Source organism: Pseudophryne corroboree, chromosome 1 (genome assembly GCF_028390025.1).
Source record: "Pseudophryne corroboree isolate aPseCor3 chromosome 1, aPseCor3.hap2, whole genome shotgun sequence".
NCBI lineage: Eukaryota > Metazoa > Chordata > Amphibia > Anura > Myobatrachidae > Pseudophryne > Pseudophryne corroboree.
The window spans coordinates 966,186,898-966,213,075 of record NC_086444.1 but is presented as its reverse complement, the minus strand read 5'-3'; the positions used below and the strand labels follow the sequence as shown (position 1 = coordinate 966,213,075).

At 46.1% G+C, this 26,178-nt stretch overlaps 1 protein-coding gene across 5 annotated transcripts in view; it reads left to right on the top strand.

Moving 5' to 3' along the window:
- Positions 1–26,178, top strand: part of GRIA2 (glutamate ionotropic receptor AMPA type subunit 2) — a 325,307-nt gene that overhangs the window by 138,964 nt on the left and 160,165 nt on the right. For all 5 annotated transcript variants that reach the window (XM_063920481.1, XM_063920482.1, XM_063920483.1 and 2 more), the window contains exon 4: positions 24,599–24,795. In XM_063920481.1, the coding sequence (XP_063776551.1) occupies positions 24,599–24,795 (197 nt within the window). The remainder of the gene's footprint in view (positions 1–24,598; positions 24,796–26,178) is intronic.

Sequence of the window (26,178 nt, the reverse complement as noted above, 5' to 3'; positions counted from 1 at the left end):
AGGCTCGGATTCTATCGCGAGACTCGGATTCTATATAAGGAGCCGCGCGTCGCCGCCATTTTCACACGTGCATTGAGATTGATAGGGAGAGGACGTGGCTGGCGTCCTCTCCATTTAGATTAGAAGAGAGAGAGTGAGATTGATTTGAGACAGAGACACTTGATTTACTGGAGCTTAGGAGTACTGTAAAGAGTGCAGAGTTTACTAGTGACTGACCACAGTGACCACCAGACAGTGCAGTTTTATTTAATATAATCCGTTCTCTGCCTGAAAAAAACGATACACAGTGACTCAGTCACATACCATATCTGTGTGCACTGCTCAGCCCAGTGTGCTGCATCATCTCTGTATATATCTGACTGTGCTCACACAGCTTATAATTGTGGGGGAGACTGGGGAGCAGTGCCAGTTATAGGTTATAGCAGGAGCCAGGAGTACATATTATTAAAATTAAACAGTGCACACTTTTGCTGCAGGAGTGCCACTGCCAGTGTGACTGACCAGTGACCTGACCACACTGATCACCAGTATAGTTAGTAGTATACTATATTGTGATTGCCTGAAAAAGTTAAACACTCGTCGTGTGACTTGTGTGGTGTTTTTTTTTTTATTCTATAAAAAACTCATTCTGCTGACAGACAGTGTCCAGCAGGTCCGTCATTATATAATATATACCTGTCCGGCTGCAGTAGTGATAAATATATATTTTTTATATCATTATTTATCATCCAGTCGCAGCAGACACAGTACGGTAGTTCACGGCTGTAGCTACCTCTGTGTCGGCACTCGGCAGTCCATCCATAATTGTATACCACCTACCCGTGGTTTTTTTTTCTTTCTTCTTTATACATACTACATCTCATTATCATCCAGTCTATATTAGCAGCAGACACAGTACAGTACGGTAGTCCACGGCTGTAGCTACCTCTGTGTCGGCACTCGGCAGTCCGTCCATAATTGTATACCACCTACCCGTGGTTTTTTTTTTCTTTCTTCTTTATACATACATACTACATCTCATTATCAACCAGTCTATATTAGCAGCAGACACAGTACAGTACGGTAGTCCACGGCTGTAGCTACCTCTGTGTCGGCACTCGGCAGTCCGTCCATAATTGTATACCACCTACCCGTGGTTTTTTTTTCTTTCTTCTTTATACATACATACTACATCTCATTATCAACCAGTCTATATTAGCAGCAGACACAGTACAGTACGGTAGTCCACGGCTGTAGCTACCTCTGTGTCGGCACTCGGCAGTCCATCCATAATTGTATACCACCTACCCGTGGTTTTTTTTTCTTTCTTCTTTATACATACTACATCTCATTATCATCCAGTCTATATTAGCAGCAGACACAGTACAGTACGGTAGTCCACGGCTGTAGCTACCTCTGTGTCGGCACTCGGCAGTCCATCCATAATTGTATACCACCTACCCGTGGTTTTTTTTTCTTTCTTCTTTATACATACTACATCTCATTATCATCCAGTCTATATTAGCAGCAGACACAGTACAGTACGGTAGTCCACGGCTGTAGCTACCTCTGTGTCGGCACTCGGCAGTCCGTCCATAATTGTATACCACCTACCCGTGGTTTTTTTTTTCTTTCTTCTTTATACATACATACTACATCTCATTATCAACCAGTCTATATTAGCAGCAGACACAGTACAGTACGGTAGTCCACGGCTGTAGCTACCTCTGTGTCGGCACTCGGCAGTCCGTCCATAATTGTATACCACCTACCCGTGGTTTTTTTTTCTTCTTTATACATACATACTACATCTCATTATCAACCAGTCTATATTAGCAGCAGACACAGTACAGTACGGTAGTCCACGGCTGTAGCTACCTCTGTGTCGGCACTCGGCAGTCCATCCATAATTGTATACCACCTACCCGTGGTTTTTTTTTCTTTCTTCTTTATACATACTACATCTCATTATCATCCAGTCTATATTAGCAGCAGACACAGTACAGTACGGTAGTCCACGGCTGTAGCTACCTCTGTGTCGGCACTCGGCAGTCCATCCATAATTGTATACCACCTACCCGTGGTTTTTTTTTCTTTCTTCTTTATACATACTACATCTCATTATCATCCAGTCTATATTAGCAGCAGACACAGTACAGTACGGTAGTCCACGGCTGTAGCTACCTCTGTGTCGGCACTCGGCAGTCCGTCCATAATTGTATACCACCTTCCCGTGGTTTTTTTTTCTTTCTTCTTTATACATACATACTACATCTCTTTATCAACCAGTCTATATTAGCAGCAGACACAGTACAGTAGTCCACGGCTGTAGCTACCTCTGTGTCGGCACTCGGCAGTCCATCCATAATTGTATACCACCTACCCGTGGTTTTTTTTTCTTTCTTCTTTATACATACATACTACATCTCTTTATCAACCAGTCTATATTAGCAGCAGACACAGTACAGTACGGTAGTCCACGGCTGTAGCTACCTCTGTGTCGGCACTCGGCAGTCCGTCCATAATTGTATACCACCTACCCGTGGTTTTTTTTTCTTTCTTCTTTATACATACATACTACATCTCTTTATCAACCAGTCTATATTAGCAGCAGACACAGTACAGTACGGTAGTCCACGGCTGTAGCTACCTCTGTGTCGGCACTCGGCAGTCCGTCCATAATTGTATACCACCTACCCGTGGTTTTTTTTTCTTTCTTCTTTATACATACATACTACATCTCTTTATCAACCAGTCTATATTAGCAGCAGACACAGTACAGTACGGTAGTCCACGGCTGTAGCTACCTCTGTGTCGGCACTCGGCAGTCCGTCCATAATTGTATACCACCTACCCGTGGTTTTTTTTTCTTCTTTATACATACATACTACATCTCTTTATCAACCAGTCTATATTAGCAGCAGACACAGTACGGTAGTCCACGGCTGTAGCTACCTCTGTGTCGGCACTCGGCAGTCCGTCCATAATTGTATACTAGTATCCATCCATCTCCATTGTTTACCTGAGGTGCCTTTTAGTTGTGCCTATTAAAATATGGAGAACAAAAATGTTGAGGTTCCAAAATTAGGGAAAGATCAAGATCCACTTCCACCTCGTGCTGAAGCTGCTGCCACTAGTCATGGCCGAGACGATGAAATGCCAGCAACGTCGTCTGCCAAGGCCGATGCCCAATGTCATAGTACATAGCATGTCAAATCCAAAACACCAAATATCAGTAAAAAAAGGACTCCAAAACCTAAAATAAAATTGTCGGAGGAGAAGCGTAAACTTGCCAATATGCCATTTACCACACGGAGTGGCAAGGAACGGCTGAGGCCCTGGCCTATGTTCATGGCTAGTGGTTCAGCTTCACATGAGGATGGAGGCACTCAGCCTCTCGCTAGAAAAATGAAAAGACTCAAGCTGGCAAAAGCAGTAGCACCGCAAAGAACTGTGCGTTCTTCGAAATCCCAAATCCACAAGGAGAGTCCAATTGTGTCGGTTGCGATGCCTGACCTTCCCAACACTGGACGTGAAGAGCATGCGCCTTCCACCATTTGCACGCCCCCTGCAAGTGCTGGAAGGAGCACCCGCAGTCCAGTTCCTGATAGTCAGATTGAAGATGTCAGTGTTGAAGTACACCAGGATGAGGAGGATATGGGTGTTGCTGGCGCTGGGGAGGAAATTGACCAGGAGGATTCTGATGGTGAGGTGGTTTGTTTAAGTCAGGCACCCGGGGAGACACCTGTTGTCCGTGGGAGGAATATGGCCGTTGACATGCCTGGTGAAAATACCAAAAAAATCAGCTCTTCGGTGTGGAACTATTTCAACAGAAATGCGGACAACAGGTGTCAAGCCGTGTGTTCCCTTTGTCAAGCTGTAATAAGTAGGGGTAAGGACGTTAACCACCTCGGAACATCCTCCCTTATACGTCACCTGCAGCGCATTCATAATAAGTCAGTGACAAGTTCAAAAACTTTGGGTGACAGCGGAAGCAGTCCACTGACCAGTAAATCCCTTCCTCTTGTAACCAAGCTCACGCAAACCACCCCACCAACTCCCTCAGTGTCAATTTCCTCCTTCCCCAGGAATGCCAATAGTCCTGCAGGCCATGTCACTGGCAATTCTGACGATTCCTCTCCTGCCTGGGATTCCTCCGATGCATCCTTGCGTGTAACGCCTACTGCTGCTGGCGCTGCTGTTGTTGCTGCTGGGAGTCGATGGTCATCCCAGAGGGGAAGTCGTAAGACCACTTTTACTACTTCCACCAAGCAATTGACTGTCCAACAGTCCTTTGCGAGGAAGATGAAATATCACAGCAGTCATCCTACTGCAAAGCGGATAACTGAGGCCTTGGCATCCTGGGTGGTGAGAAACGTGGTTCCGGTATCCATCATTACTGCAGAGCCAACTAGAGACTTGTTGGAGGTACTGTGTCCCCGGTACCAAATACCATCTAGGTTCCATTTCTCTAGGCAGGCGATACCGAAAATGTACACAGACCTCAGAAAAAGAGTCACCAGTGTCCTAAAAAATGCAGCTGTACCCAATGTCCACTTAACCACGGACATGTGGACAAGTGGAGCAGGGCAGGGTCAGGACTATATGACTGTGACAGCCCACTGGGTAGATGTATGGACTCCCGCCGCAAGAACAGCAGCGGCGGCACCAGTAGCAGCATCTCGCAAACGCCAACTCTTTCCTAGGCAGGCTACGCTTTGTATCACCGGTTTCCAGAATACGCACACAGCTGAAAACCTCTTACGGCAACTGAGGAAGATCATCGCGGAATGGCTTACCCCAATTGGACTCTCCTGTGGATTTGTGGCATCGGACAACGCCAGCAATATTGTGTGTGCATTAAATATGGGCAAATTCCAGCACGTCCCATGTTTTGCACATACCTTGAATTTGGTGGTGCAGAATTATTTAAAAAACGACAGGGGCGTGCAAGAGATGCTGTCGGTGGCCAGAAGAATTGCGGGACACTTTCGGCGTACAGGCACCACGTACAGAAGACTGGAGCACCACCAAAAACTACTGAACCTGCCCTGCCATCATCTGAAGCAAGAAGTGGTAACGAGGTGGAATTCAACCCTCTATATGCTTCAGAGGTTGGAGGAGCAGCAAAAGGCCATTCAAGCCTATACAATTGAGCACGATATAGGAGGTGGAATGCACCTGTCTCAAGCGCAGTGGAGAATGATTTCAACGTTGTGCAAGGTTCTGATGCCCTTTGAACTTGCCACACGTGAAGTCAGTTCAGACACTGCCAGCCTGAGTCAGGTCATTCCCCTCATCAGGCTTTTGCAGAAGAAGCTGGAGACATTGAAGGAGGAGCTAACACGGAGCCATTCCGCTAGGCATGTGGGACTTGTGGATGGAGCCCTTAATTCGCTTAACAAGGATTCACGGGTGGTCAATCTGTTGAAATCAGAGCACTACATTTTGGCCACCATGCTCGATCCTAGATTTAAAGCCTACCTTGGATCTCTCTTTCCGGCAGACACAAGTCTGCTTGGGTTGAAAGACCTGCTGGTGAGAAAATTGTCAAGTCAAGCGGAACGCGACCTGTCAACATCTCCTCCTTCACATTCTCCCGCAACTGGGGGTGCGAGGAAAAGGCTCAGAATTCCGAGCCCACCCGCTGGCGGTGATGCAGGGCAGTCTGGAGCGACTGCTGATGCTGACATCTGGTCCGGACTGAAGGACCTGACAACGATTACGGACATGTCGTCTACTGTCACTGCATATGATTCTCTCCCCATTGAAAGAATGGTGGAGGATTATATGAGTGACCGCATCCAAGTAGGCACGTCACACAGTCCGTACTTATACTGGCAGGAAAAAGAGGCAATTTGGAGGCCCTTGCACAAACTGGCTTTATTCTACCTAAGTTGCCCTCCCACAAGTGTGTACTCCGAAAGAGTGTTTAGTGCCGCCGCTCACCTTGTCAGCAATCGGCGTACGAGGTTACATCCAGAAAATGTGGAGAAGATGATGTTCATTAAAATGAATTATAATCAATTCCTCCGCGGAGACATTGACCAGCAGCAATTGCCTCCACAAAGTACACAGGGAGCTGAGATGGTGGATTCCAGTGGGGACGAATTGATAATCTGTGAGGAGGGGGATGTACACGGTGATATATCGGAGGATGATGATGAGGTGGACATCTTGCCTCTGTAGAGCCAGTTTGTGCAAGGAGAGATTAATTGCTTCTTTTTTGGGGGGGGTCCAAACCAACCCGTCATGTCAGTCACAGTCGTGTGGCAGACCCTGTCACTGAAATGATGGGTTGGTTAAAGTGTGCATGTCCTGTTTTGTTTATACAACATAAGGGTGGGTGGGAGGGCCCAAGGACAATTCCATCTTGCACCTCTTTTTTCTTTTCTTTTTCTTTGCGTCATGTGCTGTTTGGGGAGGGTTTTTTGGAAGGGCCATCCTACGTGACACTGCAGTACCACTCCTAGATGGGCCCGGTGTTTGTGTCGGCCACTAGGGTTGCTTATCTTACTCACACAGTCAGCTACCTCATTGCGCCTCTTTTTTTCTTTGCGTCATGTGCTGTTTGGGGAGGGTTTTTTGGAAGGGACATCCTGCGTGACACTGCAGTGCCACTCCTAGATGGGCCCGGTGTTTGTGTCGGCCACTAGGGTCGCTAATCTTACTCACACAGCTACCTCATTGTGCCTCTTTTTTTCTTTGCGTCATGTGCTGTTTGGGGAGGGTTTTTTGGAAGGGCCATCCTGCGTGACACTGCAGTGCCACTCCTAGTTGGGCCCGGTGTTTGTGTCGGCCACTAGGGTCGCTTATCTTACTCACACAGTCAGCTACCTCATTGCGCCTCTTTTTTTCTTTGCGTCATGTGCTGTTTGGGGAGGGTTTTTTGGAAGGGACATCCTGCGTGACACTGCAGTGCCACTCCTAGATGGGCCCGGTGTTTGTGTCGGCCACTAGGGTCGCTTATCTTACTCACACAGTCAGCTACCTCATTGCGCCTCTTTTTTCTTTGCATCATGTGCTGTTTGGGGAGGGTTTTTTGGAAGGGCCATCCTGCGTGACACTGCAGTGCCACTCCTAGATGGGCCCGGTGTTTGTGTCGGCCACTAGGGTCGCTTATCTTACTCACACAGTCAGCTACCTCATTGCGCCTCTTTTTTTCTTTGCGTCATGTGCTGTTTGGGGAGGGTTTTTTGGAAGGGCCATCCTGCGTGACACTGCAGTGCCACTCCTAGATGGGCCCGGTGTTTGTGTCGGCCACTAGGGTCGCTTATCTTACTCACACAGTCAGCTACCTCATTGCGCCTCTTTTTTTCTTTGCGTCATGTGCTGTTTGGGGAGGGTTTTTTGGAAGGGACATCCTGCGTGACACTGCAGTGCCACTCCTAGATGGGCCCGGTGTTTGTGTCGGCCACTAGGGTCGCTAATCTTACTCACACAGCTACCTCATTGCGCCTCTTTTTTTCTTTGCGTCATGTGCTGTTTGGGGAGGGTTTTTTGGAAGGGACATCCTGCGTGACACTGCAGTGCCACTCCTAGATGGGCCCGGTGTTTGTGTCGGCCACTAGGGTCGCTTATCTTACTCACACAGTCAGCTACCTCATTGCGCCTCTTTTTTTCTTTGCGTCATGTGCTGTTTGGGGAGGGTTTTTTGGAAGGGACATCCTGCGTGACACTGCAGTGCCACTCCTAGATGGGCCCGGTGTTTGTGTCGGCCACTAGGGTCGCTAATCTTACTCACACAGCTACCTCATTGCGCCTCTTTTTTTCTTTGCGTCATGTGCTGTTTGGGGAGGGTTTTTTGGAAGGGACATCCTGCGTGACACTGCAGTGCCACTCCTAGATGGGCCCGGTGTTTGTGTCGGCCACTAGGGTCGCTTATCTTACTCACACAGCGACCTCGGTGCAAATTTTAGGACTAAAAATAATATTGTGAGGTGTGAGGTATTCAGAATAGACTGAAAATGAGTGGAAATTATGGTTTTTGAGGTTAATAATACTTTGGGATCAAAATGACCCCCAAATTCTATGATTTAAGCTGTTTTTTAGGGTTTTTTGAAAAAAACACCCGAATCCAAAACACACCCGAATCCGACAAAAAAAATTCGGTGAGGTTTTGCCAAAACGCGGTCGAACCCAAAACACGGCCGCGGAACCGAACCCAAAACCAAAACACAAAACCCGAAAAATTTCAGGCGCTCATCACTAGTTACATCTGCCTCCCCTGCAGTAAACATGGTTTTGCCCAACTGCTAAAAAAAAATCCTGCTGCGATCAACTTGGAATTACCCCCAATGGGAGAGACATCGTGACGTCTTTCCCATAGCACTGCACACGCAGACTGCCTGAGCCGGAAGCCGGAGCTCAGGAGTGAGCTCCGGCATCCGGCAGCCACTGAGCGGAAGATGCCAAGCGCCCGCTGGTAACCAAATTTCAGCGGGCGCCTGACTTCTCCCTGGATTAGGTGAGCCGCAGGAGGCGGAACTGCATTCTGGCTCCAAATGGAACTGACGGAATGCAGTTTCGCCCTGTTCTGGCTCACTTTAACCTCTGCCACTCAGCATCCAATTCTCTCAAAGATTAGTTAATCTGCACTTCTGTCTTGTACTCAGTACAAGCTCTGCTACCACACATTACCCATAGGTTTAGTTATGACTAGGACACTCTCTGTGTTGTTTTCCTCTGCTTTTATGGGTATCCTCCAAGTGCTGGTATTTTCTGACAAACTATGTAGACAAATTAATATTCTCTGTAAAGTTATGTGTTATATCTAGTTGCAGGGGAACTCGCTCAGCTATATACTACAGTATATAGCTATATTTTATATATATATATATATATATATATACATACAGTATATGCAATATGCTGCATTATATAAGAAATTGTTAATAAGTAAGTAAATATACACATGCACACTAATAATTTGAAAAACGAAAAATAATTTCTTACAATAACAAGTAATGCTTTTTAATAAGGCATATTTGGTTTAGAAAGGATATCCTTTCAGCATATTGTTACTGTGGTTGTAAGTGAGTGGATGCAATGCCACCGTGAAGTACAGTAGAATAACTAGAATGGGTTTAACATAAAAGTTATTCTTTAATCATCTACGTCAGGTTGCAAAATATCGCACTAATACTCTTTAAAAAAATACTGTAAATGTATTGTGTGTGAACAACCAGTGCTATTTTTATTTTTATTGCATACTTTATATGACAGCATTCTGAATGCAGGTATTACTCATTGCAATTAAATAAATTATTTTTCAAACCTGTTTTTTACACCGAGGGTGTAAATAAGGCTAGAAAATATGTCAGCCGCAGACAGCAATATATATTTTTAGTAAAAACAACAAAAGCTAATTAACATATAGAAAACTGTACATTGCAACCTGCTTGTAAATCTTCTTTAACAAACTGGCAAGTATCCTAATTAAAAGTGTTTAAAATATTACTGCATATATCACTGAAATGTTTTTTTGATAAAGTACTATATAGCGTTTAAAAAATGAAATTAAGATTTTGTTATTACCTCCTATCTAGGGGCACAGCCAGAAAATTGCAGACCCCATACAGAGCCAACCCAAACCAATTTCATGCCCTAGGATAGATTTAGGCCAGTGCCCCCTAGCACCAATGGTTGTTCCACCTCTTACCCAGCACCTCTCTCCCATCCCTCACTCACAGCATTCCTCATCCAGCACCCCTCACCCAGCACAGTACCCCTCATATATTACCCCTCTCCCAACACAGCACCCCTCACCCAGCACAGCACCTTTCATACATAACCCCTCTCCCAGCACATACAGCAGCAGAGATCACAGCAGCAACCAGCAACAACCATCACCCAGAGCCGTAACTAGACTTTTTGGTGCCCTGTGCCAAAAGAGAAAACTGGTGCCCCCCATTCTTCCAATAGAGACAAAACAAAATAATCAGCATTGAGCTTGAGCAGATCTATGTAGGGTGCAGCCACACATCCAATCTCTTGCAGCCACACACTACATAGAACTGCTCAGCCGCAATGCTGATCATTATTTCACAAAGTATAAGGTAAGCATCAAATAGTTAGAATTCTCTAGCTTACAATTATCTACCTTTCTATGCAAGGGCAGATAGCTCAATGAATAGAGTATCTGACTGCAATGCCACAGGCAATGGGTTCGAATCCTGGGTCTGTCAGCATATTGAAGTGTAATAAAGGACAGTGTGACTGAATATCAAAGAAATCTCAAGTTGAGTTTATGAACGTTGTATAGGTATCAGCGACAGAAGGGGTCAGGGTAGGAGACAGGGGTGGTCAGGAGATGCTGGGCTTCAAAAGGGTGGGGAAGCTGCAAGTGAAAGTACTTAAAACAGCGCCCCCTACCCTGCAGCGCTATGTGCGGTGCCCCCTCCGCACTCACCTAGTTACGGCCCTGCCATCACCCTTCACCCACAGCTTTCCTCATTCAGCTCCCCTCACCAAGCACAGCGCCCCTCACCCAGCAGCCAGCAATACCCATCACCCCACAGTCACAGCATTCCTCATCCAGCACCCCTCACCCAGCACTGCACCCCTCATACATTATCCCTCTCCTAACACAGCACCCATAACCCAGCACAGTACCTCTCATACATAACCCCCCTCCCAGCACATACAGCAGCAGAGATCACAGCAGCAACCAGCAACACCCATCACTCTTCATCCACAGCTTTCCTCATCCAGCTCCCCTCACCCAGCACAGCGCCCCTCACCCAGCAGCCAGCAACACCCATCACCCCTCACTCACAATATTCCTCATATAGCACCCCTCATCCAGCACTGCACCGTCAGACAGAACCCCTCTCCCAACACGGCACCCCTCACCCAGCAGCACAGATTGCAGCATCAGTTAGCAACACCCATCACCCACAGCATTCCTCATCCAGCACCCCCGACCCAGGAACAGCTCCCCTCATTCAGAACTCCTCTCCCAGCACAGTAAACTTCACCCAGTGGAACAGATAACTACAGCCGCCAGCAACACCCATCAACCCCCAACTATTTTCTTCCAACACCCCCCACCCAACCAGCACCCCTCATACAGAACCCCTCTCCCAGCACAGCATCTCTCACCTAGCAGCACAGATTACAATAGCAGCCAGCAATACCCATCACCTCTCACCCACAGCATTCCTCATCCAGCTCCCCTCACACAGCACAGCACCCCTCATACAGATTCCCTCTCCCAGCACAGTGCCTCTCACCCAGCAGCAGCAGCAGCAGCAGCCAGTAACTACAATCACCCATCATCCCTCACCCAGCCAGCACATAGCACCCCTCACAGCCAGTGTCGGACTGGGGCATGAAGGGCTCACCAGGGGAATGCAGTGGTAAGGGCCCTTGCTTAGAGGCTTGGCTAAACATTAACGAGTGCATGGTCTGGGCCCCTTGCTAAATATATATTAAGTAAATACTGCTAGTGCATGTATGATAATGTAGCAGATTAATAACAGCAATGCACACTAGAAAATATGGGATCCGGTCTGAATATCGACAGTGTCTAGGTCGACAATGTTTAGGTCGACCACTATAGGTCGACAGTCTCTAGGTCAACATGGATGGAAGGTCGACAGGGTTTCTAGGTCGACATGTGCTAGGTCGACAGGTCTAAAGGTCGACATGAGTTTTTCAAATTTTTTTCTTTTTTTGAATTTTTTCATACTTAACGATCCACGTGGACTACGATTGGAACGGTAAAGTGTGCCGAGTGAAGCGGTAGCGGAGCGAAGGCACCATGCCCGAAGCATGGCGAGCGAAGCGGTGCACTAATTTGGGATCCCGGTCACTCTACGAAGAAAACGACACACAAAAAAAAAAAAATCCTCATGTCGACATTTAGACCTGTCGACCTAGCACATGTCGACCTATAAACCCTGTTGACCTTCCATCCATGTCAACCTAGTGACTGTCGACCTATAGTGGTCGACCTAAACATTGTCGACCTAGACACTGTCGATTTGATGAACCACACCCAGAAAATATACTATAGTCTTGTAATAATAATAATAATAATAATAATAATAATAATAATAATAATTTTATTTATATAGCGCTCTTTCTCCAATAGGACTCAAGGCACTTAACAGATACATAGCATAATATAGTACAGAAAATAATGAAGTACATTTTCATAAAATACAGAAGCATGAAGATACTAAAAGGGACATTATGGAAATGCTTGAGTAAACAGGAAGTCTTGAGTCTACTTTTGAAGGATTCTATAGTTGGGGCCTCTCGCACTGTGCGGGAAGTGAGTTCCATAGAGTCGGAGCCACATGACTAAAAGCTCGACCCCCAGCTGAATTACGGGAGATTCTAGGTACTGCTAAAAGTCCTTCATCTACAGATCGCAGTAATCGAGTGGGGCAGTATGGGGTCAGAAGCTGCTTCAGGTACCTTGGGCCCTGGTCATGTAATGCTTTGAAACTCAGTAAGCCAATCTTGAAGATGATTCGCCAGTGAAGGGAGTAAAGGATGGGTGTTATGTGGCTAGAATGGGGCTGGTTGGTTAACAGCCTGGCAGCTGTGTTTTGCACCAGCTGTAAGCGGTGCAATTCTTTTGCTGGGAGACCAAGGTAGAGGGCATTATAGTAGTCTAATCGAGATGATACAAATGCATGTATGACTTTTGGCAGATCATCAGAGGGAATTAAGTGCTTGATTCTGGCTATGTTCCTCAGGTGAAAGAATGAGGATTTCATTGTGGCTGATATATGATGTTTAAGTGTCAAGCCACCATCCAGGACAACACCAAGATTCCGCACACTATCACTGGTCTGTAATTCTGAATCCCCGAGTGTAAGTCCAGTTGATTGGCTATGCTGCGGTCTTGTCCTTTGATGTTGCGGTTGTATCATAAGGACCTCTGTTTTATCCGGGTTCAGTCGCAGCCAACTGGCACTCATCCACTCCTGTAGCTCAGCTAGACAGCCATTTAGGGTTGCTATTGGGTTATCAGTGCCCGGAGCAAAGGACAAGTACAGTTGTGTATCATCTGCATAGCAGTGGTAGACCAGGCCATGGCGCCTGATTATTTCGCCCAATGGGAGCATGTATACTGCAAAAAGCATGGGGGATAGTATAGAACCTTGTGGGACACCACATGGCAATGGCACTGGGGGTGATGAGTATAATCCAGACGATACTCTCTGTGACCTGCCTGTGAGAAATGATTTGAACCAGCTTAGGACTGTGCCATCCAGACCACAGAAATGTATCAGTCGCTCAATCTGAAGCCCATGGTCCACGGTATCAAATGCTGCCGAGAGATCCAGAAGGATTAATATTGAACAGTCACCTCTGTCTTTTGCCATCAGAAGATCATTTAACACACACACCAGGGCTGTTTCAGTGCTATGTCTTCTCCTGAATCCTGATTGGAATGGATCATAAATATCATGGGTTGTCAGGCGGGTTTCCAGTTGTTTTGCAACCACTTTCTCAATAACCTTTCCTAAGAAAGGAAGATTTGATACCGGTCTGTAGTTGGTCATGCAGTCGGGATCTAAATTAGGTTTTTTAAGAAGCGGTCTAACAATTGCTTCCTTTAGGGTCCAGGAAAGATGCCTGTCTGCAAAGAGCATTGAACAATTTTTGCAAAGACAGGACCAATTATATCCATACAACCTATTAGAAGCTTGGTTGAGGCCGGGTCCAGATCACAGGTGGTGGGACGCAAAATCCAAGCAATGTCAGCAGTGTCCTTTACATCCACTGGGTCAAAGCTGGTCCATGAAGGCAAGTAGCTTATATGGGCAGGCTTTGTAGTTTGGCACTCCTTTGATGGCACTGTGGAGATTCCAGCCTGGATGGTGGATATTTTATCTGCAAAGAAGTTTGCAAACTCGTTGCATCTTGCCTGGGAGAGGGTTTCATCAGTCTGCAGGCATGCTGGCTTGCAAAGCATCTCCACTGTGCAGAAAAGTTGAGCTGGCCTATTGTTTGCTGCTGTGATCTCATTTGACAGGAACTGTGATTTCTTACGAGTGATTGTCGATTGATATTCTTCGTTATGCTTTACTAGTTTTATTTTGTCATCCACTAGGTTAGTCTCCTCCATCGTCTTTCCAGTCTACGCCCCCTTTTCTTGAGCTCACTAACACTGTTGTCGAACCATGGAGTTTGACGTTGTGGTTTACGAGGTCTTATACGTACAGGGGCGATAATATCAATTGCAGCCATAACATCCCTATTATAATAACGGACTAGGGAACAGGGATCTTCACAGGCACCCAGTATAGCAGAGAGATCCAGATTTGCTGCAAGAGCCTGGGGAGCCATACCCCTCCTTGGATGATACCTGGTCAACTCCACGGGCAGAGATTTTATTTGAGGGGTTGCCAGTGAGAACCAAATGGAATAGTGGTCTGACCAGATGACGGGGTTTATTTTTAGGTCAGTGACTTCTAATCCAATCTGAAAGACAAGAGAGTGTGACCACTTTTATGTGTGGCAGAAGGAATGACCATTCATTGTGCACAGGAGGTCTTGGCCAAGGCGTGAGAGCTCATCATCCACCCATGCACTGAAATCCCTGAGGATGAGCCATCTTTGATGTTCCAGAACCAGGCCAGCAACAGTGTCTGCAATTTCTTGTAGAAATATCTTTCCATCTCCAGGGGGCCGGTAAATGAGAAGTACTCTGGAACCTAATCCTGTCGAACTCCGGGCAGCAATGCACTCGAATGAGCAAGTAATTTCAGTAGGGTGGACCCTAAGTTTAAGTTCTTTTTTGAAGAAGATAGCCACCCCGTCACCCCTGCGGTCCAGTCTTGGGTTGTGGATGACAGAGTAGTTTGTTGGGATCGCAGCCTCCAATATAGGTGCTGCGTTTTCATCTAGCCAGGTCTCTGTAATACAGGTTAGATCTGCAGATTCAATAAGGTCAGCAATTGCTGCAGTCTTGTTTATTATAGATCTGGCATTACAAAGGACTGACCTGATTGGGCATACCAGAGGGCCTTCAGTTTTCTTTGTGTTAAGTGCAGGAGCTCTGGGTATGGGGGTCACAAAGCGAGAGTTGACAGTTCTAATCTTCCAAACACAGGGCCGTCTTTTGGGTATCACTTCTATTTGATTGTTCTTTGAATATGGGGGTGAGCAGGGGGGCAAAGGACTTAAGTGGTTACCGGGGGAAATACATTTCCAGCCTGCTCGCTTCCCACGAATGCACCTGTGTTTTCTTTTTAAAATGCCAAGGGATTGGAGAACAGAAGCCTGTGATGGTGTGATAGGAACTGCGGAACGTGGTGGGCGGAGTGAAAGAATGAAGCTGGAGGAATACGTATACATTTGGTCATCAGTGACAGAGCTGCATATGATGATGAGAGAGGGAGAGAAAGCAGTGTTTTTTTTTTTGTTGTTGTTGTTTTTTTTTGTGTGTTTTGCTTTCCCCCAATTCGGTATGTGATCCAAAATTATAATGGGTTTATGAACAAAGTTATTGCTATAACCTATTGGGTATATTTGAAGCAAGTGATAAATAAAATATCTGCTGATTTAGTCAAGTTTCCTAGGATAGGCAGTCTTGTGCAAAGGTGTTAGAAGCCAATTCCTACTATGTAGGTATGAAAAGTCTCAGCGTGAGAGGCCTTTGAAGTAGATTTCTTGTGGGGGTAGTGATAACATGTACTGGGGAATGGATCCTGATTTGAAACAGTGAGCCTTCAGCAATTCAGAGCCTGAATATACTGATATTAGTAGATTAATGCAATAAGTCAATTATTTGTTGCTCAGAGAACAGAGGTGGATGATGTGTAAGTGAGGGGCTGGATGGAGCCAAAGATAGGTTGTAGTCCACAGTACCATATCTGAGATGTCCAATGCAGAGCACAGCAGCTGCCAAACTGAAGGACTTCTCAGTGGAGGTATGCAGAGGATTCAATCCAGTGCGTATCTCAGCGCAGCGTATCTCTTGTGCAGTATAATGTAACATATGTATAATGTATAATTTAAGTGCACAATCTGGACCCTGATTCCTAGAGGAAGGGATCAGCCACCAGGGAATGGGGCCGACCGGGGATTCCCCTTGTACCCCTGTGAGCCAGTCCGGACCTGCTTACATCACTCAGCTGAGCACCCCTCACTCATACATGCTGAGCCTACTTAGTGAAAAACTCACTTAAGAGCTGCCTGTGAAACTGATTGCTGAAGCACAATATAATAATGCAGCTGTCGTGCGTCTACCCCTGCAGTTGTTTTGCAGCTCCCAGTCCTTCCTGTGCTTGGCCGCTGGCAGATTGCAAAGGCCCACGGGAAGGGCAGCTGCTGTGTCTGGGCAAGAGCAGATCATCCCGTTCGGAGCTGAGTTTGGAGCTAGTGCCCCAAACAGCTGCTCACTGTCTGCTCCTTGCTGCTGGCTGCATTCTGAGCTGTCTAATCGGTGCTGAGCTCCAATCGCAGTAGCCAGAGCCGCCATCCAGGTGCCCCAAACTTCCACCGGCCCTCAGCTTGGTATTTGTCTAGGTTGTCTATGCCTAGGGCATCTCTAGTCTGACCCCATAGTAAAATTTTACATGTACGCCAATGATTCTGTATGTTTGCTATATGTTTATCAAACATCAATCACTCTTCACCTGGGGTGTTCAAACAGAGATAACTGACCATGGACAGCACTGGCATTTTCTCCCTTAAATCAAGTTAGTGGGGTTTGGTTATTCCAAAGTGAATTGTAGCTGGTGTTGCATGTCAGTGTGTATGAAAACTCTATAAGCCTTATGTAAGGGTGGTTGATGATAGGCAGTTAAAAGGTCGACAGTCAGTAGGTCAACACCATAGGATCAACAGTCACTAGGTTGATAGGGTCAAAAAGTCAACAGTATCAAAAGGTCAACATATAACAGGTTGACAGGTACATTAGGTTGACAAGTTCAAAAGGTCAACATGAAAAAGGTCGATACACATATGGTCAACACGTGTTTCTTAGGGTTTTTTCATGTTTTTACAACTTTTGCTGCATTTGCTATCCATGTCACATACTATTACCTTTAGTAATCTGGCGTGGCTTGCGAAGTAAGCCCGCAAGTGGACGCATTTCAACAAGTTTCAGTCAAATATGTTTGAAATCATAAAATAACACCAAATAAATTGTCAACTATTTTTCTGTCAACCTTTTCCATGTCGACCTTTGGCCCTGTCAACCTTTTTTACTGTCGACCTTTTCATCCTGACGACCTTTTTAACCTGATGACCTATTGACTGTATAGTGCCGACCTATTGACTATAGACTTTTTAACTGTCTATCTATTAATCCACACCCTTATGTAATGGCCTGTGAAATACAGGCACAGGAGCGATCCGCGGGAGTCTTCCTGTATTTTTTCAAGCAACCATAATTTAAAAGGCAAAACAAGCCTGATTTCTCTTACGTCCTAGAGGATGCTGGGGTCCACATTAGTACCATGGGGTATAGACGGGTCCAATAGGAGCCATTGGCACTTTAAGGGTTTAATAGTGTATACTGGCTCCTCTATGCCCCTCCTACCAGACTCAGTTTAGAAAATGTGCCCGGAGGAGCCGGTCACAGCTAGGGGAGCTCCTAGAGCTTCTTTAGTATTATTTTTTTCTAAGAGTTAGTTGGGCACCAGGGGGCTGCTTGCAACAGCCTCCCTGCTTCATGGGACTTGGGGGGGAGTAGGGTCCACCCTGAGGGGTTTGAGCCACTATCTCTGCTGACAGGACACTGAGCTCCTCAGAGGGATGGTTGTTAGCCGCCCCAGGCGACCACTCACCCCTGCAGCATGCCGCCACCCCCTAACAGAGCCAGAAGATTCCAGTGGCGAGTGAGTCACCGGCCCCCACAGCAAGCGGGGAGCCAGTGTAAAGATGGCGGCAACAGGCAGGGAGCGTAGTACTAACTGCGCTCCGGAGGCTCAGCGGTACACAGTGCGGCGCTTTGAGGGGCGCCCTGAGCCAGCGCCTATACCCTACACTGGTCACCATGGCTGTCAGCACCATTCCTCAGGCCAGTATAAAGAATTGAAGAGCGGGAAGGAGCGCCATGTTCAGGGGGCGGAGCTTCTCAGAGCGGACCCAGCAGCGTTCAGCGCCATTTTCCTGCCTGCAGATCCATTACAGAGACACTGACAGGGAGAGCTGTCCCTCCACGCAACTCCAGCTATCCTGTGCGGTACCAGGGGGTTGTAGAAGGGGGGGGGGTGGCTGTGTAAATACTGTGTAGTCTATTGAGGTACACAGCACCAGGTAGTTGTATTATATCTACTTAGGGAAGCGCTGTGTGTGAGTTGGCTCCAAACTCTGTATTTCTCTGTGGCAGACTTGGGGAGAAACTGTGTCTGACATTTTCCTGTGTGTGTGTGGGTGTTTGTTTCTCACATAGCCATGTCTAGGGACTCTGTGTCTTATGCTGCAGAGGACATTTCCTCTCAGGAGGAATCCCTTCCATGTACACAGGAATGTAATGTTTTGTCTCAGATCCCTATTACTGAGCCTGAGGGGTTGACCTCTATTAAGGGAATGATCTCTCTCTACTAGGGTAGCTCATACTGAGACTGAAACTCAGGTATTAAAGAAGTCTATGGCAGTTTGGTCGGGTTCTGTCCCTATTCCTTCAAAATCCCCTAGCATGTACCCACAAAAACGTGCACTTGCCCAGATTATGCAAGATGACACGGATACCGACTCTGACACTGCTGACGGTGAAGGGGATGTGCTAAGGGAGTGCAGCTCATGATTGAGGCTATTAGAGATGTGTTAAACATTTCTGACACAACACCTGAGCAGGTTGAGGAGGCTTACTTCACAGATAATAAGAAAGCCTCACTAACCTTCCCTGTGTCTAAAGAATTAAACGCTTTATTTGAAAAATACGGGGAGAACCCGGAGAAAAAATTCCATATCCCCAAAAGGGTTTTGGTTGCCTTTCCTTTCCCTGAGGAGGATAGAAAAAAATGGGAAAATCCACCCATAGTTGACGCATCTGTTTCCAGACTGTCAAAGAAGGTGGTTTTACCTGTCCCTGGGTCTACCACGTTAAAAGAACCGGCTGATCGTAAGATTAACACTACGCTCAAATCCATATACACTGCTTCAGGGGTGGCGTTGAGACCCACTATTGCCTGTTCATGGATTTCTAAAGCTATAGTAAAGTGGTCAGGCACGTTACTAGAGGATTTGAATTCAATGGATAGAAGTGACATTTAATTATTTTTACGTAACGTACAGGATTCTGCGGGGTTCATGGTGGAATCCATGAAGGACCTGGGTACGCTGACTGCAAGGGTATCTTCCATGTCTGTCTCAGCTAGCAGGGGTCTCTGGCTACGCCAATGGATGACATACGCGGAATCCAGGGGAAGTGTGGAGAACCTACCCTACACAAGTCAGGCGTTATTTTGGGAAGCATTGGATGCATGGATTTCCACGGCAACCACGGGTAAGTCACCTTTTCTTCCCTCAGCTACGCCTTCTACAAAGAAACCCTTTTCTTCATCTGCATCGCAGTCCTTTTGGACCGCTAAGACAAAAAAGTCCAAGCCTCCTACCACCTTCTTTAGAGGTGGTCATGCAAAATCCAAGAAGCCTGCACCCGCAGGCTCCCAGGACCAGAAACCATCTTCTGATTCCTCAAAATCCTCAGCATGATGGTGGTCCGCGAAGCCTGGAAGATGGGCTAGTGGGTGCGAGGCTCAGACGTTTCAGCCACGTCTGGGTGTCGTCCGGCCTGGATCCCTGGGTACAGGATATTGTGTCCCAGGGGTACAGACTGGGGTTTCAAGAACTTCCGCTGCACCGATTCTTCAAATCAGGCTTGCCAGTTTTGCTGGCAGACAGGGCTATCCTACAGGACGCCATCCAAAACTTGGAAAAGTTACAGGTCATTGTCCCTGTTCCACCTCATATGCAAACCAAGTGGTATTATTCAAAACTTTTTGTGGTACCGAAACCGGATGGTTCAGTCAGACAGATTTTGAACTTGAAATCGTTAAACCCTTATCTGAGAGAGTTCAATTTCAAAATGGAGTCTCTGCGATTTCAGGTCTGGAGGAGGGAGAGTTTCTGGTATCCCTGGATATCAAGGATGCGTACCTCCACATTCCGATTTGGCCACCACACCAGGCTTATCTCAGGTTTGCACTGTTGAACTGTCACTATCAGTTCCAGGCGCTGCCATTCGGCCTCTCCACAGCACCGAGGGTGTTCACCAAGGTGATGGTAGAGATGATGGTTCTCCTCCTCAGACAGGGGGTGAACATAATTCCTTCTGATAAAGGCATCGTCCAGGGAGAAGTTGTTACAGTCCATTGCTCTCACGACTCATCTACTCAGGGAGCACAGTTGGATCCTGAACCTTCCGAAGTCACAGTTGGAGCTGACAAGGAGATTGTCGTTCCTGGGAATGATCCTCGACACACAGGGGTGCAGAGGGTGTTTCTACCGGAGGAGAAAGCGTTGGTGATTTAAACAATGGTCCGCGATGTCCTGAAACCAGCCTGGGTATCGGTTTATCAGTGCATTCGCCTTCTGGGAAAGATAGTTGCCTCTTACGATGCTCTACAGTATGGAAGATTTCATGCTCGGTCATTCCAACTAGATCTCCTAGACAAGTGGTCGGGATCTCACCTACACATACACCAGAGGATATGTCTGTCGCAGAAAGCAATGATTTCACTCCTCTGGTGGCTGCAACTGCCTCACCTTCTGGAGGGCCGCAGGTTTGGGGTTCAGAACTGGATCCTTCTAACCACGGATGCAAGTCTCAGAGGTTGGGGCGCAGTCACCCAAGGGGAAATCTTTCAATGAAGGTGGTCAAGTCAGGAATCCCTTCTTCCAATGAACATCCTGGAGCTAAGAGCCGTGTACAGCGGTCTTCTACAAGCAGCACCACTTCTGCAAGATCAGGCCATTCAAGTGCAGTCAGACAATATACCGACGGTAGCCTACATAAACCGACAGGGCGGAACGAAGAGCAGAGATGCAATGTCAGAGGTAACAAAAATCCTCCTCTGGGCAGAAAGGTACGCAGTGGCGCTGTCAGCAATCTTCATTCCGGGAGTGGACAACTGGGAAGCAGACTTCCTCAGCAGGCACAATCTCCATCCAGGAGAATGGGGCCTCCATCTGGAGGTGTTCTCGGAGGTGACCAGTCGTTGGGGCGTACCTCAAATAGACATGATGGCCTCGCGTCTCAACAAGAAACTTCGGAGATACTGTTCCAGGTCAAGAGACCCACAAACAGTGGCAGTGGATGTCCTGGTAACGCCATGGGTGTTCAAGTCAGTGTATGTGTTCCCTCCACTTTCACTTATTCCAAGAATTCTAAAGCTTGTAAAAAAAACAAAAGTTCAGGCGATCCTCATTGCTCCTGACTGGCTAAGGAGGGCTTGGTACGCGGATCTGCTGGATCTCTTAATGGAAGATCCATGGCCTCTTCCTCTTCGGGAGGATTTTCTACAACAGGGGCTATTCGCTTATCAAGACTTACCACGGCTACGTTTGACTGCATGGAGGTTGAACGCCAGATATTAGCTCGGAAGGGCATTCCGAACAAAGTTATTCCTACCCTGATACAGGCTAGGAAAGGAGTTACGTCTAAACACTACCATCGCATTTGGAAAAAGTATGTGTCTTGGTGTGAATCCAAGAAGTTTCCTGTAGTGGAGTTTCAACTTGGTCGGTTTCTCCTCTTCCTGCAAGCAGGTGTGGATATGGGCCTGCGTTTGAGATCCATAAAGGTCCATATTTCGGCTTTATCCATTTTCTTCCAGAAACAATTGGCTGCCCTCCCTGAGTTTTAGACCTTTTTGAAAGGGGTTCTGCACATCCAGCCTCCCTTTGTGGCACCAACAGCACCCTGGGATCTTAACGTGGTGTTGCAGTTCCTGCAATCGGATTGGTTTGAGCCCTTACAGGAAGTTGAGGTCAGGTTTCTCACGTGGAAGGCTGTCACTTTGTTGGCCTTAGCTTCTGCTCGACGTGTGTCGGAATTGGGGTCTTTGTCCTGTAAAAGTCCCTACTTAATCTTCCATGAAGATAGAGCTGAGCTCAGGACGTGTCAGCAGTTTCTTCCAAAGGTTGTGTCGGCTTTTCATATCAACCAACCTATTGTGGTGCCAGTGGCTCCTGACTCCTCAATTGCATCGAAGTCCTTGGATGTTGTGAGGGCTTTGAAGATCTATGTGAAGAGGACTGCTCGTCACAGAAAATCGCACTCTGTCCTATATGATCCCAAGAAAATTGGTTGTCCTGCTTCTAAGCAGTCGATTTCTCGCTGGATCAGGTTCATTATCCAGCATGCATATTCTACGGCAGGATTGTCGTGTCCAACATCTGTTAAGGCCCACTCTACTCGTAAAGTGGGGTCTTCCTGGGCAGCTGCCCGGTGTGTCGCAGCTTAGCAGCTTTGCCGAGCGGCTACTTGGTCTGGGTTGAACACGTTTGCTAAGTTCTACAAGTTCGATACTTTGGCCTCTGAGGACCTAAAGTTTGGTCAATCAGTTCTGCAGGAGTCTCCGCGCTCTCCCTCCCATACTCGGAGCTTTGGTACATCCCCATGGTACTAATGTGCACCCCAGCATCCTCTAGGACGTAAGAGAAAATAGGATTTTAATTACCTACCGGTAAATCCTTTTCTCGTAGTCCGTAGAGGATGCTGGGCGCCCACCCAGTGCTTCGTTATCCTGCAGTCGTTCTTTGGTTCAGTACTGCTTTGTTCATAGTTAAGTACTGCGTTTCTTTACTGGGTTCAGTAATGTTACAGCTGTTGCTGAGTTTTCAGGCTAGTTAGCCTGGTTTGCCTTGTTTGTGTGAGCTGGTATGAATCTCGCCACTATCTGTGTATTTCCTTCTCTCGAAGTATGTCCGTCTCCTCGGGCACAGTTTCTAGACTGAGTCTGGAAGGAGGGGCATAGAGATAGGAGCCAGCCCACACTATTAAATTTTGAAAGTGCCAGTGGCTCCTAGTGGACCCGTCTGTACCCTATGGTACTAATGTGGATCCCAGCATCCTCTACGGACTACGAGAAAAGGATTTACCGGCAGGTAATTAAAATCCTATTGTTGACTTTTAAATTACGGCTGATTTAAAAATACGGGCATGAGGATCTATTTATTTGGTCTTTGTCTAGAAAACAAATATAGTGGGCTGATGCGGAGTGAGTACTACATCACTTGCGTGGTATAAATTGTGTAATGTTACTATGCCCAGAAAAGTGTCCTCACCCATGCAGATTGGCATGATTCTACAATGTGCTCCTGCCTCTAACATAGGCTGAGTACAGTAGTGGCGATTTTGTGCAATAGCAAACACATGCAGAGCGTAAAAGACACATATGTGCCTGAGATGATCAAGGGCAGGTACATATAGCTGATAATGATGACGTTCACCAGCACCAGTGTACAGCATGTGATTGGCTGTTTGCCAGTGCTCCACTGATTGGTGATTTCTTCATTGCTCAGGCATATATTAAGGTTTTGGGTACATGTTATCCACACTAGTCTGGGAGATGTTTCTGCTGCTTTAGAGTTTTTCACAACAAACATTGGGTATGTTTGTTGTGTATTAAAGTGGTAAAAACATAGGTGGAAGTTGGATATAATTGGAATATATGTGTGTGTAACATATTCTAGACATAAAACAGGTGCATATACTGTACTTCTGTTGCCAACTGCAATGCATTATTAGGTGCCACTTTGCATATGGTTGCAATTATGGCTATTTTAATGAGCACAAATTGCACCTGTGATTTGGGGCACAATTCAGCCCAGTGAGCTGATGCCCTCTTTAGTTTCACACTATACTGTTAGATATTTCTTTGGCCTCTTTTGGTGGAATTCGATCTTAGAACTATTGTGTTTTCTACCCATCAGTGGGAGAGAGAATTAGAAGGAAGTGGGAGGTTTTCACTACACCCCTAGGTCAACAGTTTGTTAATGGGAAAGCTAACAAAAATGATTAAATTAAGTATATTGTGCTTACCTGTCATCATAAATCAGTTATGTGGTGGTGTACAGGGCTGTGCTTCTGATTCTCCTCATATTTTATGATTGACAACCACAAGCTCTGGTTTTGTTGTTGACCATAATTAATTTTATTTTATACTGGGCCACCAATCTGCCCTGTGGTTCCGAGGGTGCCACAGCAACCAATTTTGGAACCACTTGGCTAAAGAGTCACAAATGCAATAAAAATCTATATGTAGAAATATCCTATGACAGTGAAAGGCAACCTACAACACTTCAGGGTCCACATTGAGTGGTCCTCTAACCCTCAGATGTGCTGTATATTATCCTTAATCTCAGTAATAATTTAAAACAATGCAATTGATCAAAGAGACAGACACCTATCTGTAATAACATATCAGCATGCATTTTAAACAAGATATGACAAACACATCTGACAGTAAAGCAGGAATGGGCTGGGGGCCGCAGCTGAAAGCTTGGAGGGTTGAATGTAGCCGCTTGTTTCCCATCACCCTTCCAATATATATATATTTCCAAAACCACACTAGATAAATATTTAGGCAAAGTAAAAAATGGTTACAGTGCCCTTTAAGGTATAAAAAAAACTGCTTATACCCCAGGTTACTGCTGATCTTGACTATTCTGTATGTACAATATTTTGTCTCTAAAGGTTTATCAACACTGCAAGCTGTGCTGGATTCTGCAGCTGAGAAGAAATGGCAAGTGACAGCAATCAATGTAGGCAACATTAACAATGACAGGAAAGATGAGACATACCGTTCCCTCTTCCTGGATCTGGAAATCAAAAAGGAAAGGAGAGTGATTCTTGACTGTGAGAGGGACAAAGTAAACGACATTGTGGATCAGGTCTGTCATTGGTTGGACTCGGTGTACATTAAAAGTTGGGCATACTGAAAAAACAACACTTTAATATATATTTTTAACTATTAATGCAGTGACTTGTTATAATTGTTTGTAATAAGCGATCTCATTTATTGTGAAGTATGTTTCAGCTATAGATGGAAGTATAAGGAAGGATAATAACTACAAATATAACAAAAACACATTATAGACATTGAGTTGAACCGTTACTTTTCCCTGAGTGGCCACATTATTAGGTACACCTGCCCTTCTCATATATCTGCCTGTCTATCTATGAGAAATGAGCATCATATTCCCACCTTTCCTTCATATTTACCTTAAAAGATACTTGTGGGGGATCTAACTTTTTAAAGAGAGCAAATGGAGATGTTAACCACAGTGGTGGCTCCACACCAACTGCCAGTGAGTCCCGGCCAGTGATGTTCAGCAGTGATTGATGTGGCAGTTAGTGTGGGTCCCCTATTTGAATTTTGGACTGCGCTGTAACCCCACCTCTGTTGCAGCCACTGGTTGCCCATAGCAGCCAACCTAGTATGTTTTACTAGATGATAGTTAGAATCTGATTGGTTGCTATAGGCAACATCTCAATTTGTCCTATTTAGAATGTTTGATACACCTCCCCCACAGTTTATAAAGGCAATCCGTAACAGTAGACAGCTTTTCTAGCTAACCTCCCATTGATTTGTCTACTGTACTGTTTATGGTAATAAGATATCTACTATTCCCACCTGCTACAAAAGCTGCAAAGTAACTGCTGCCCAGTTCATGGGAGCCACACTTGGCAAATCTCTATTCCCACACTTGCCAAATTGCCTTCACTGCTATTTTGTGCTAATAAACACTCAGATCCTATTGTTAATTTCTCAGGAAAAATACCACATTGTTAACATTGTTACCTTTACACTGTATGTAAAGGTAATACATTCTAAAATGAAGAAAGCTTTATCACAGTTTTCTTAGCAAAGATGCAACACTATGGGGGTCATTCCGAGTTGTTCGCTCGTTATTTTTTTCTCGCATCGGAGCGATTAGTCGCTAATGCGCATGCGCAATGTCCGCAGTGCGACTGCGCCAAGTAAATTTGATAAGCAGTTAGGTATTTTACTCGCGGCATTACAAGGTTTTTTCTTCGTTCTGGTGATCGTAATGTGATTGACAGGAAGTGGGTGTTTCTGGGCGGAAACAGGCCTTTTTATGGGTGTGTGCGAAAAAACGCTACCGTTCTGGGAAAAACGCGGGAGTGGCTGGAGAATCGGAGGAGTGTCTGGGCGAACGCTGGGTGTGTTTGTGACGTCAAACCAGGAACGACAAGCACTGAACTGATCGCAGATGCCGAGTAAGTGTGGTGCTACTCAGAAACTGCTGAGA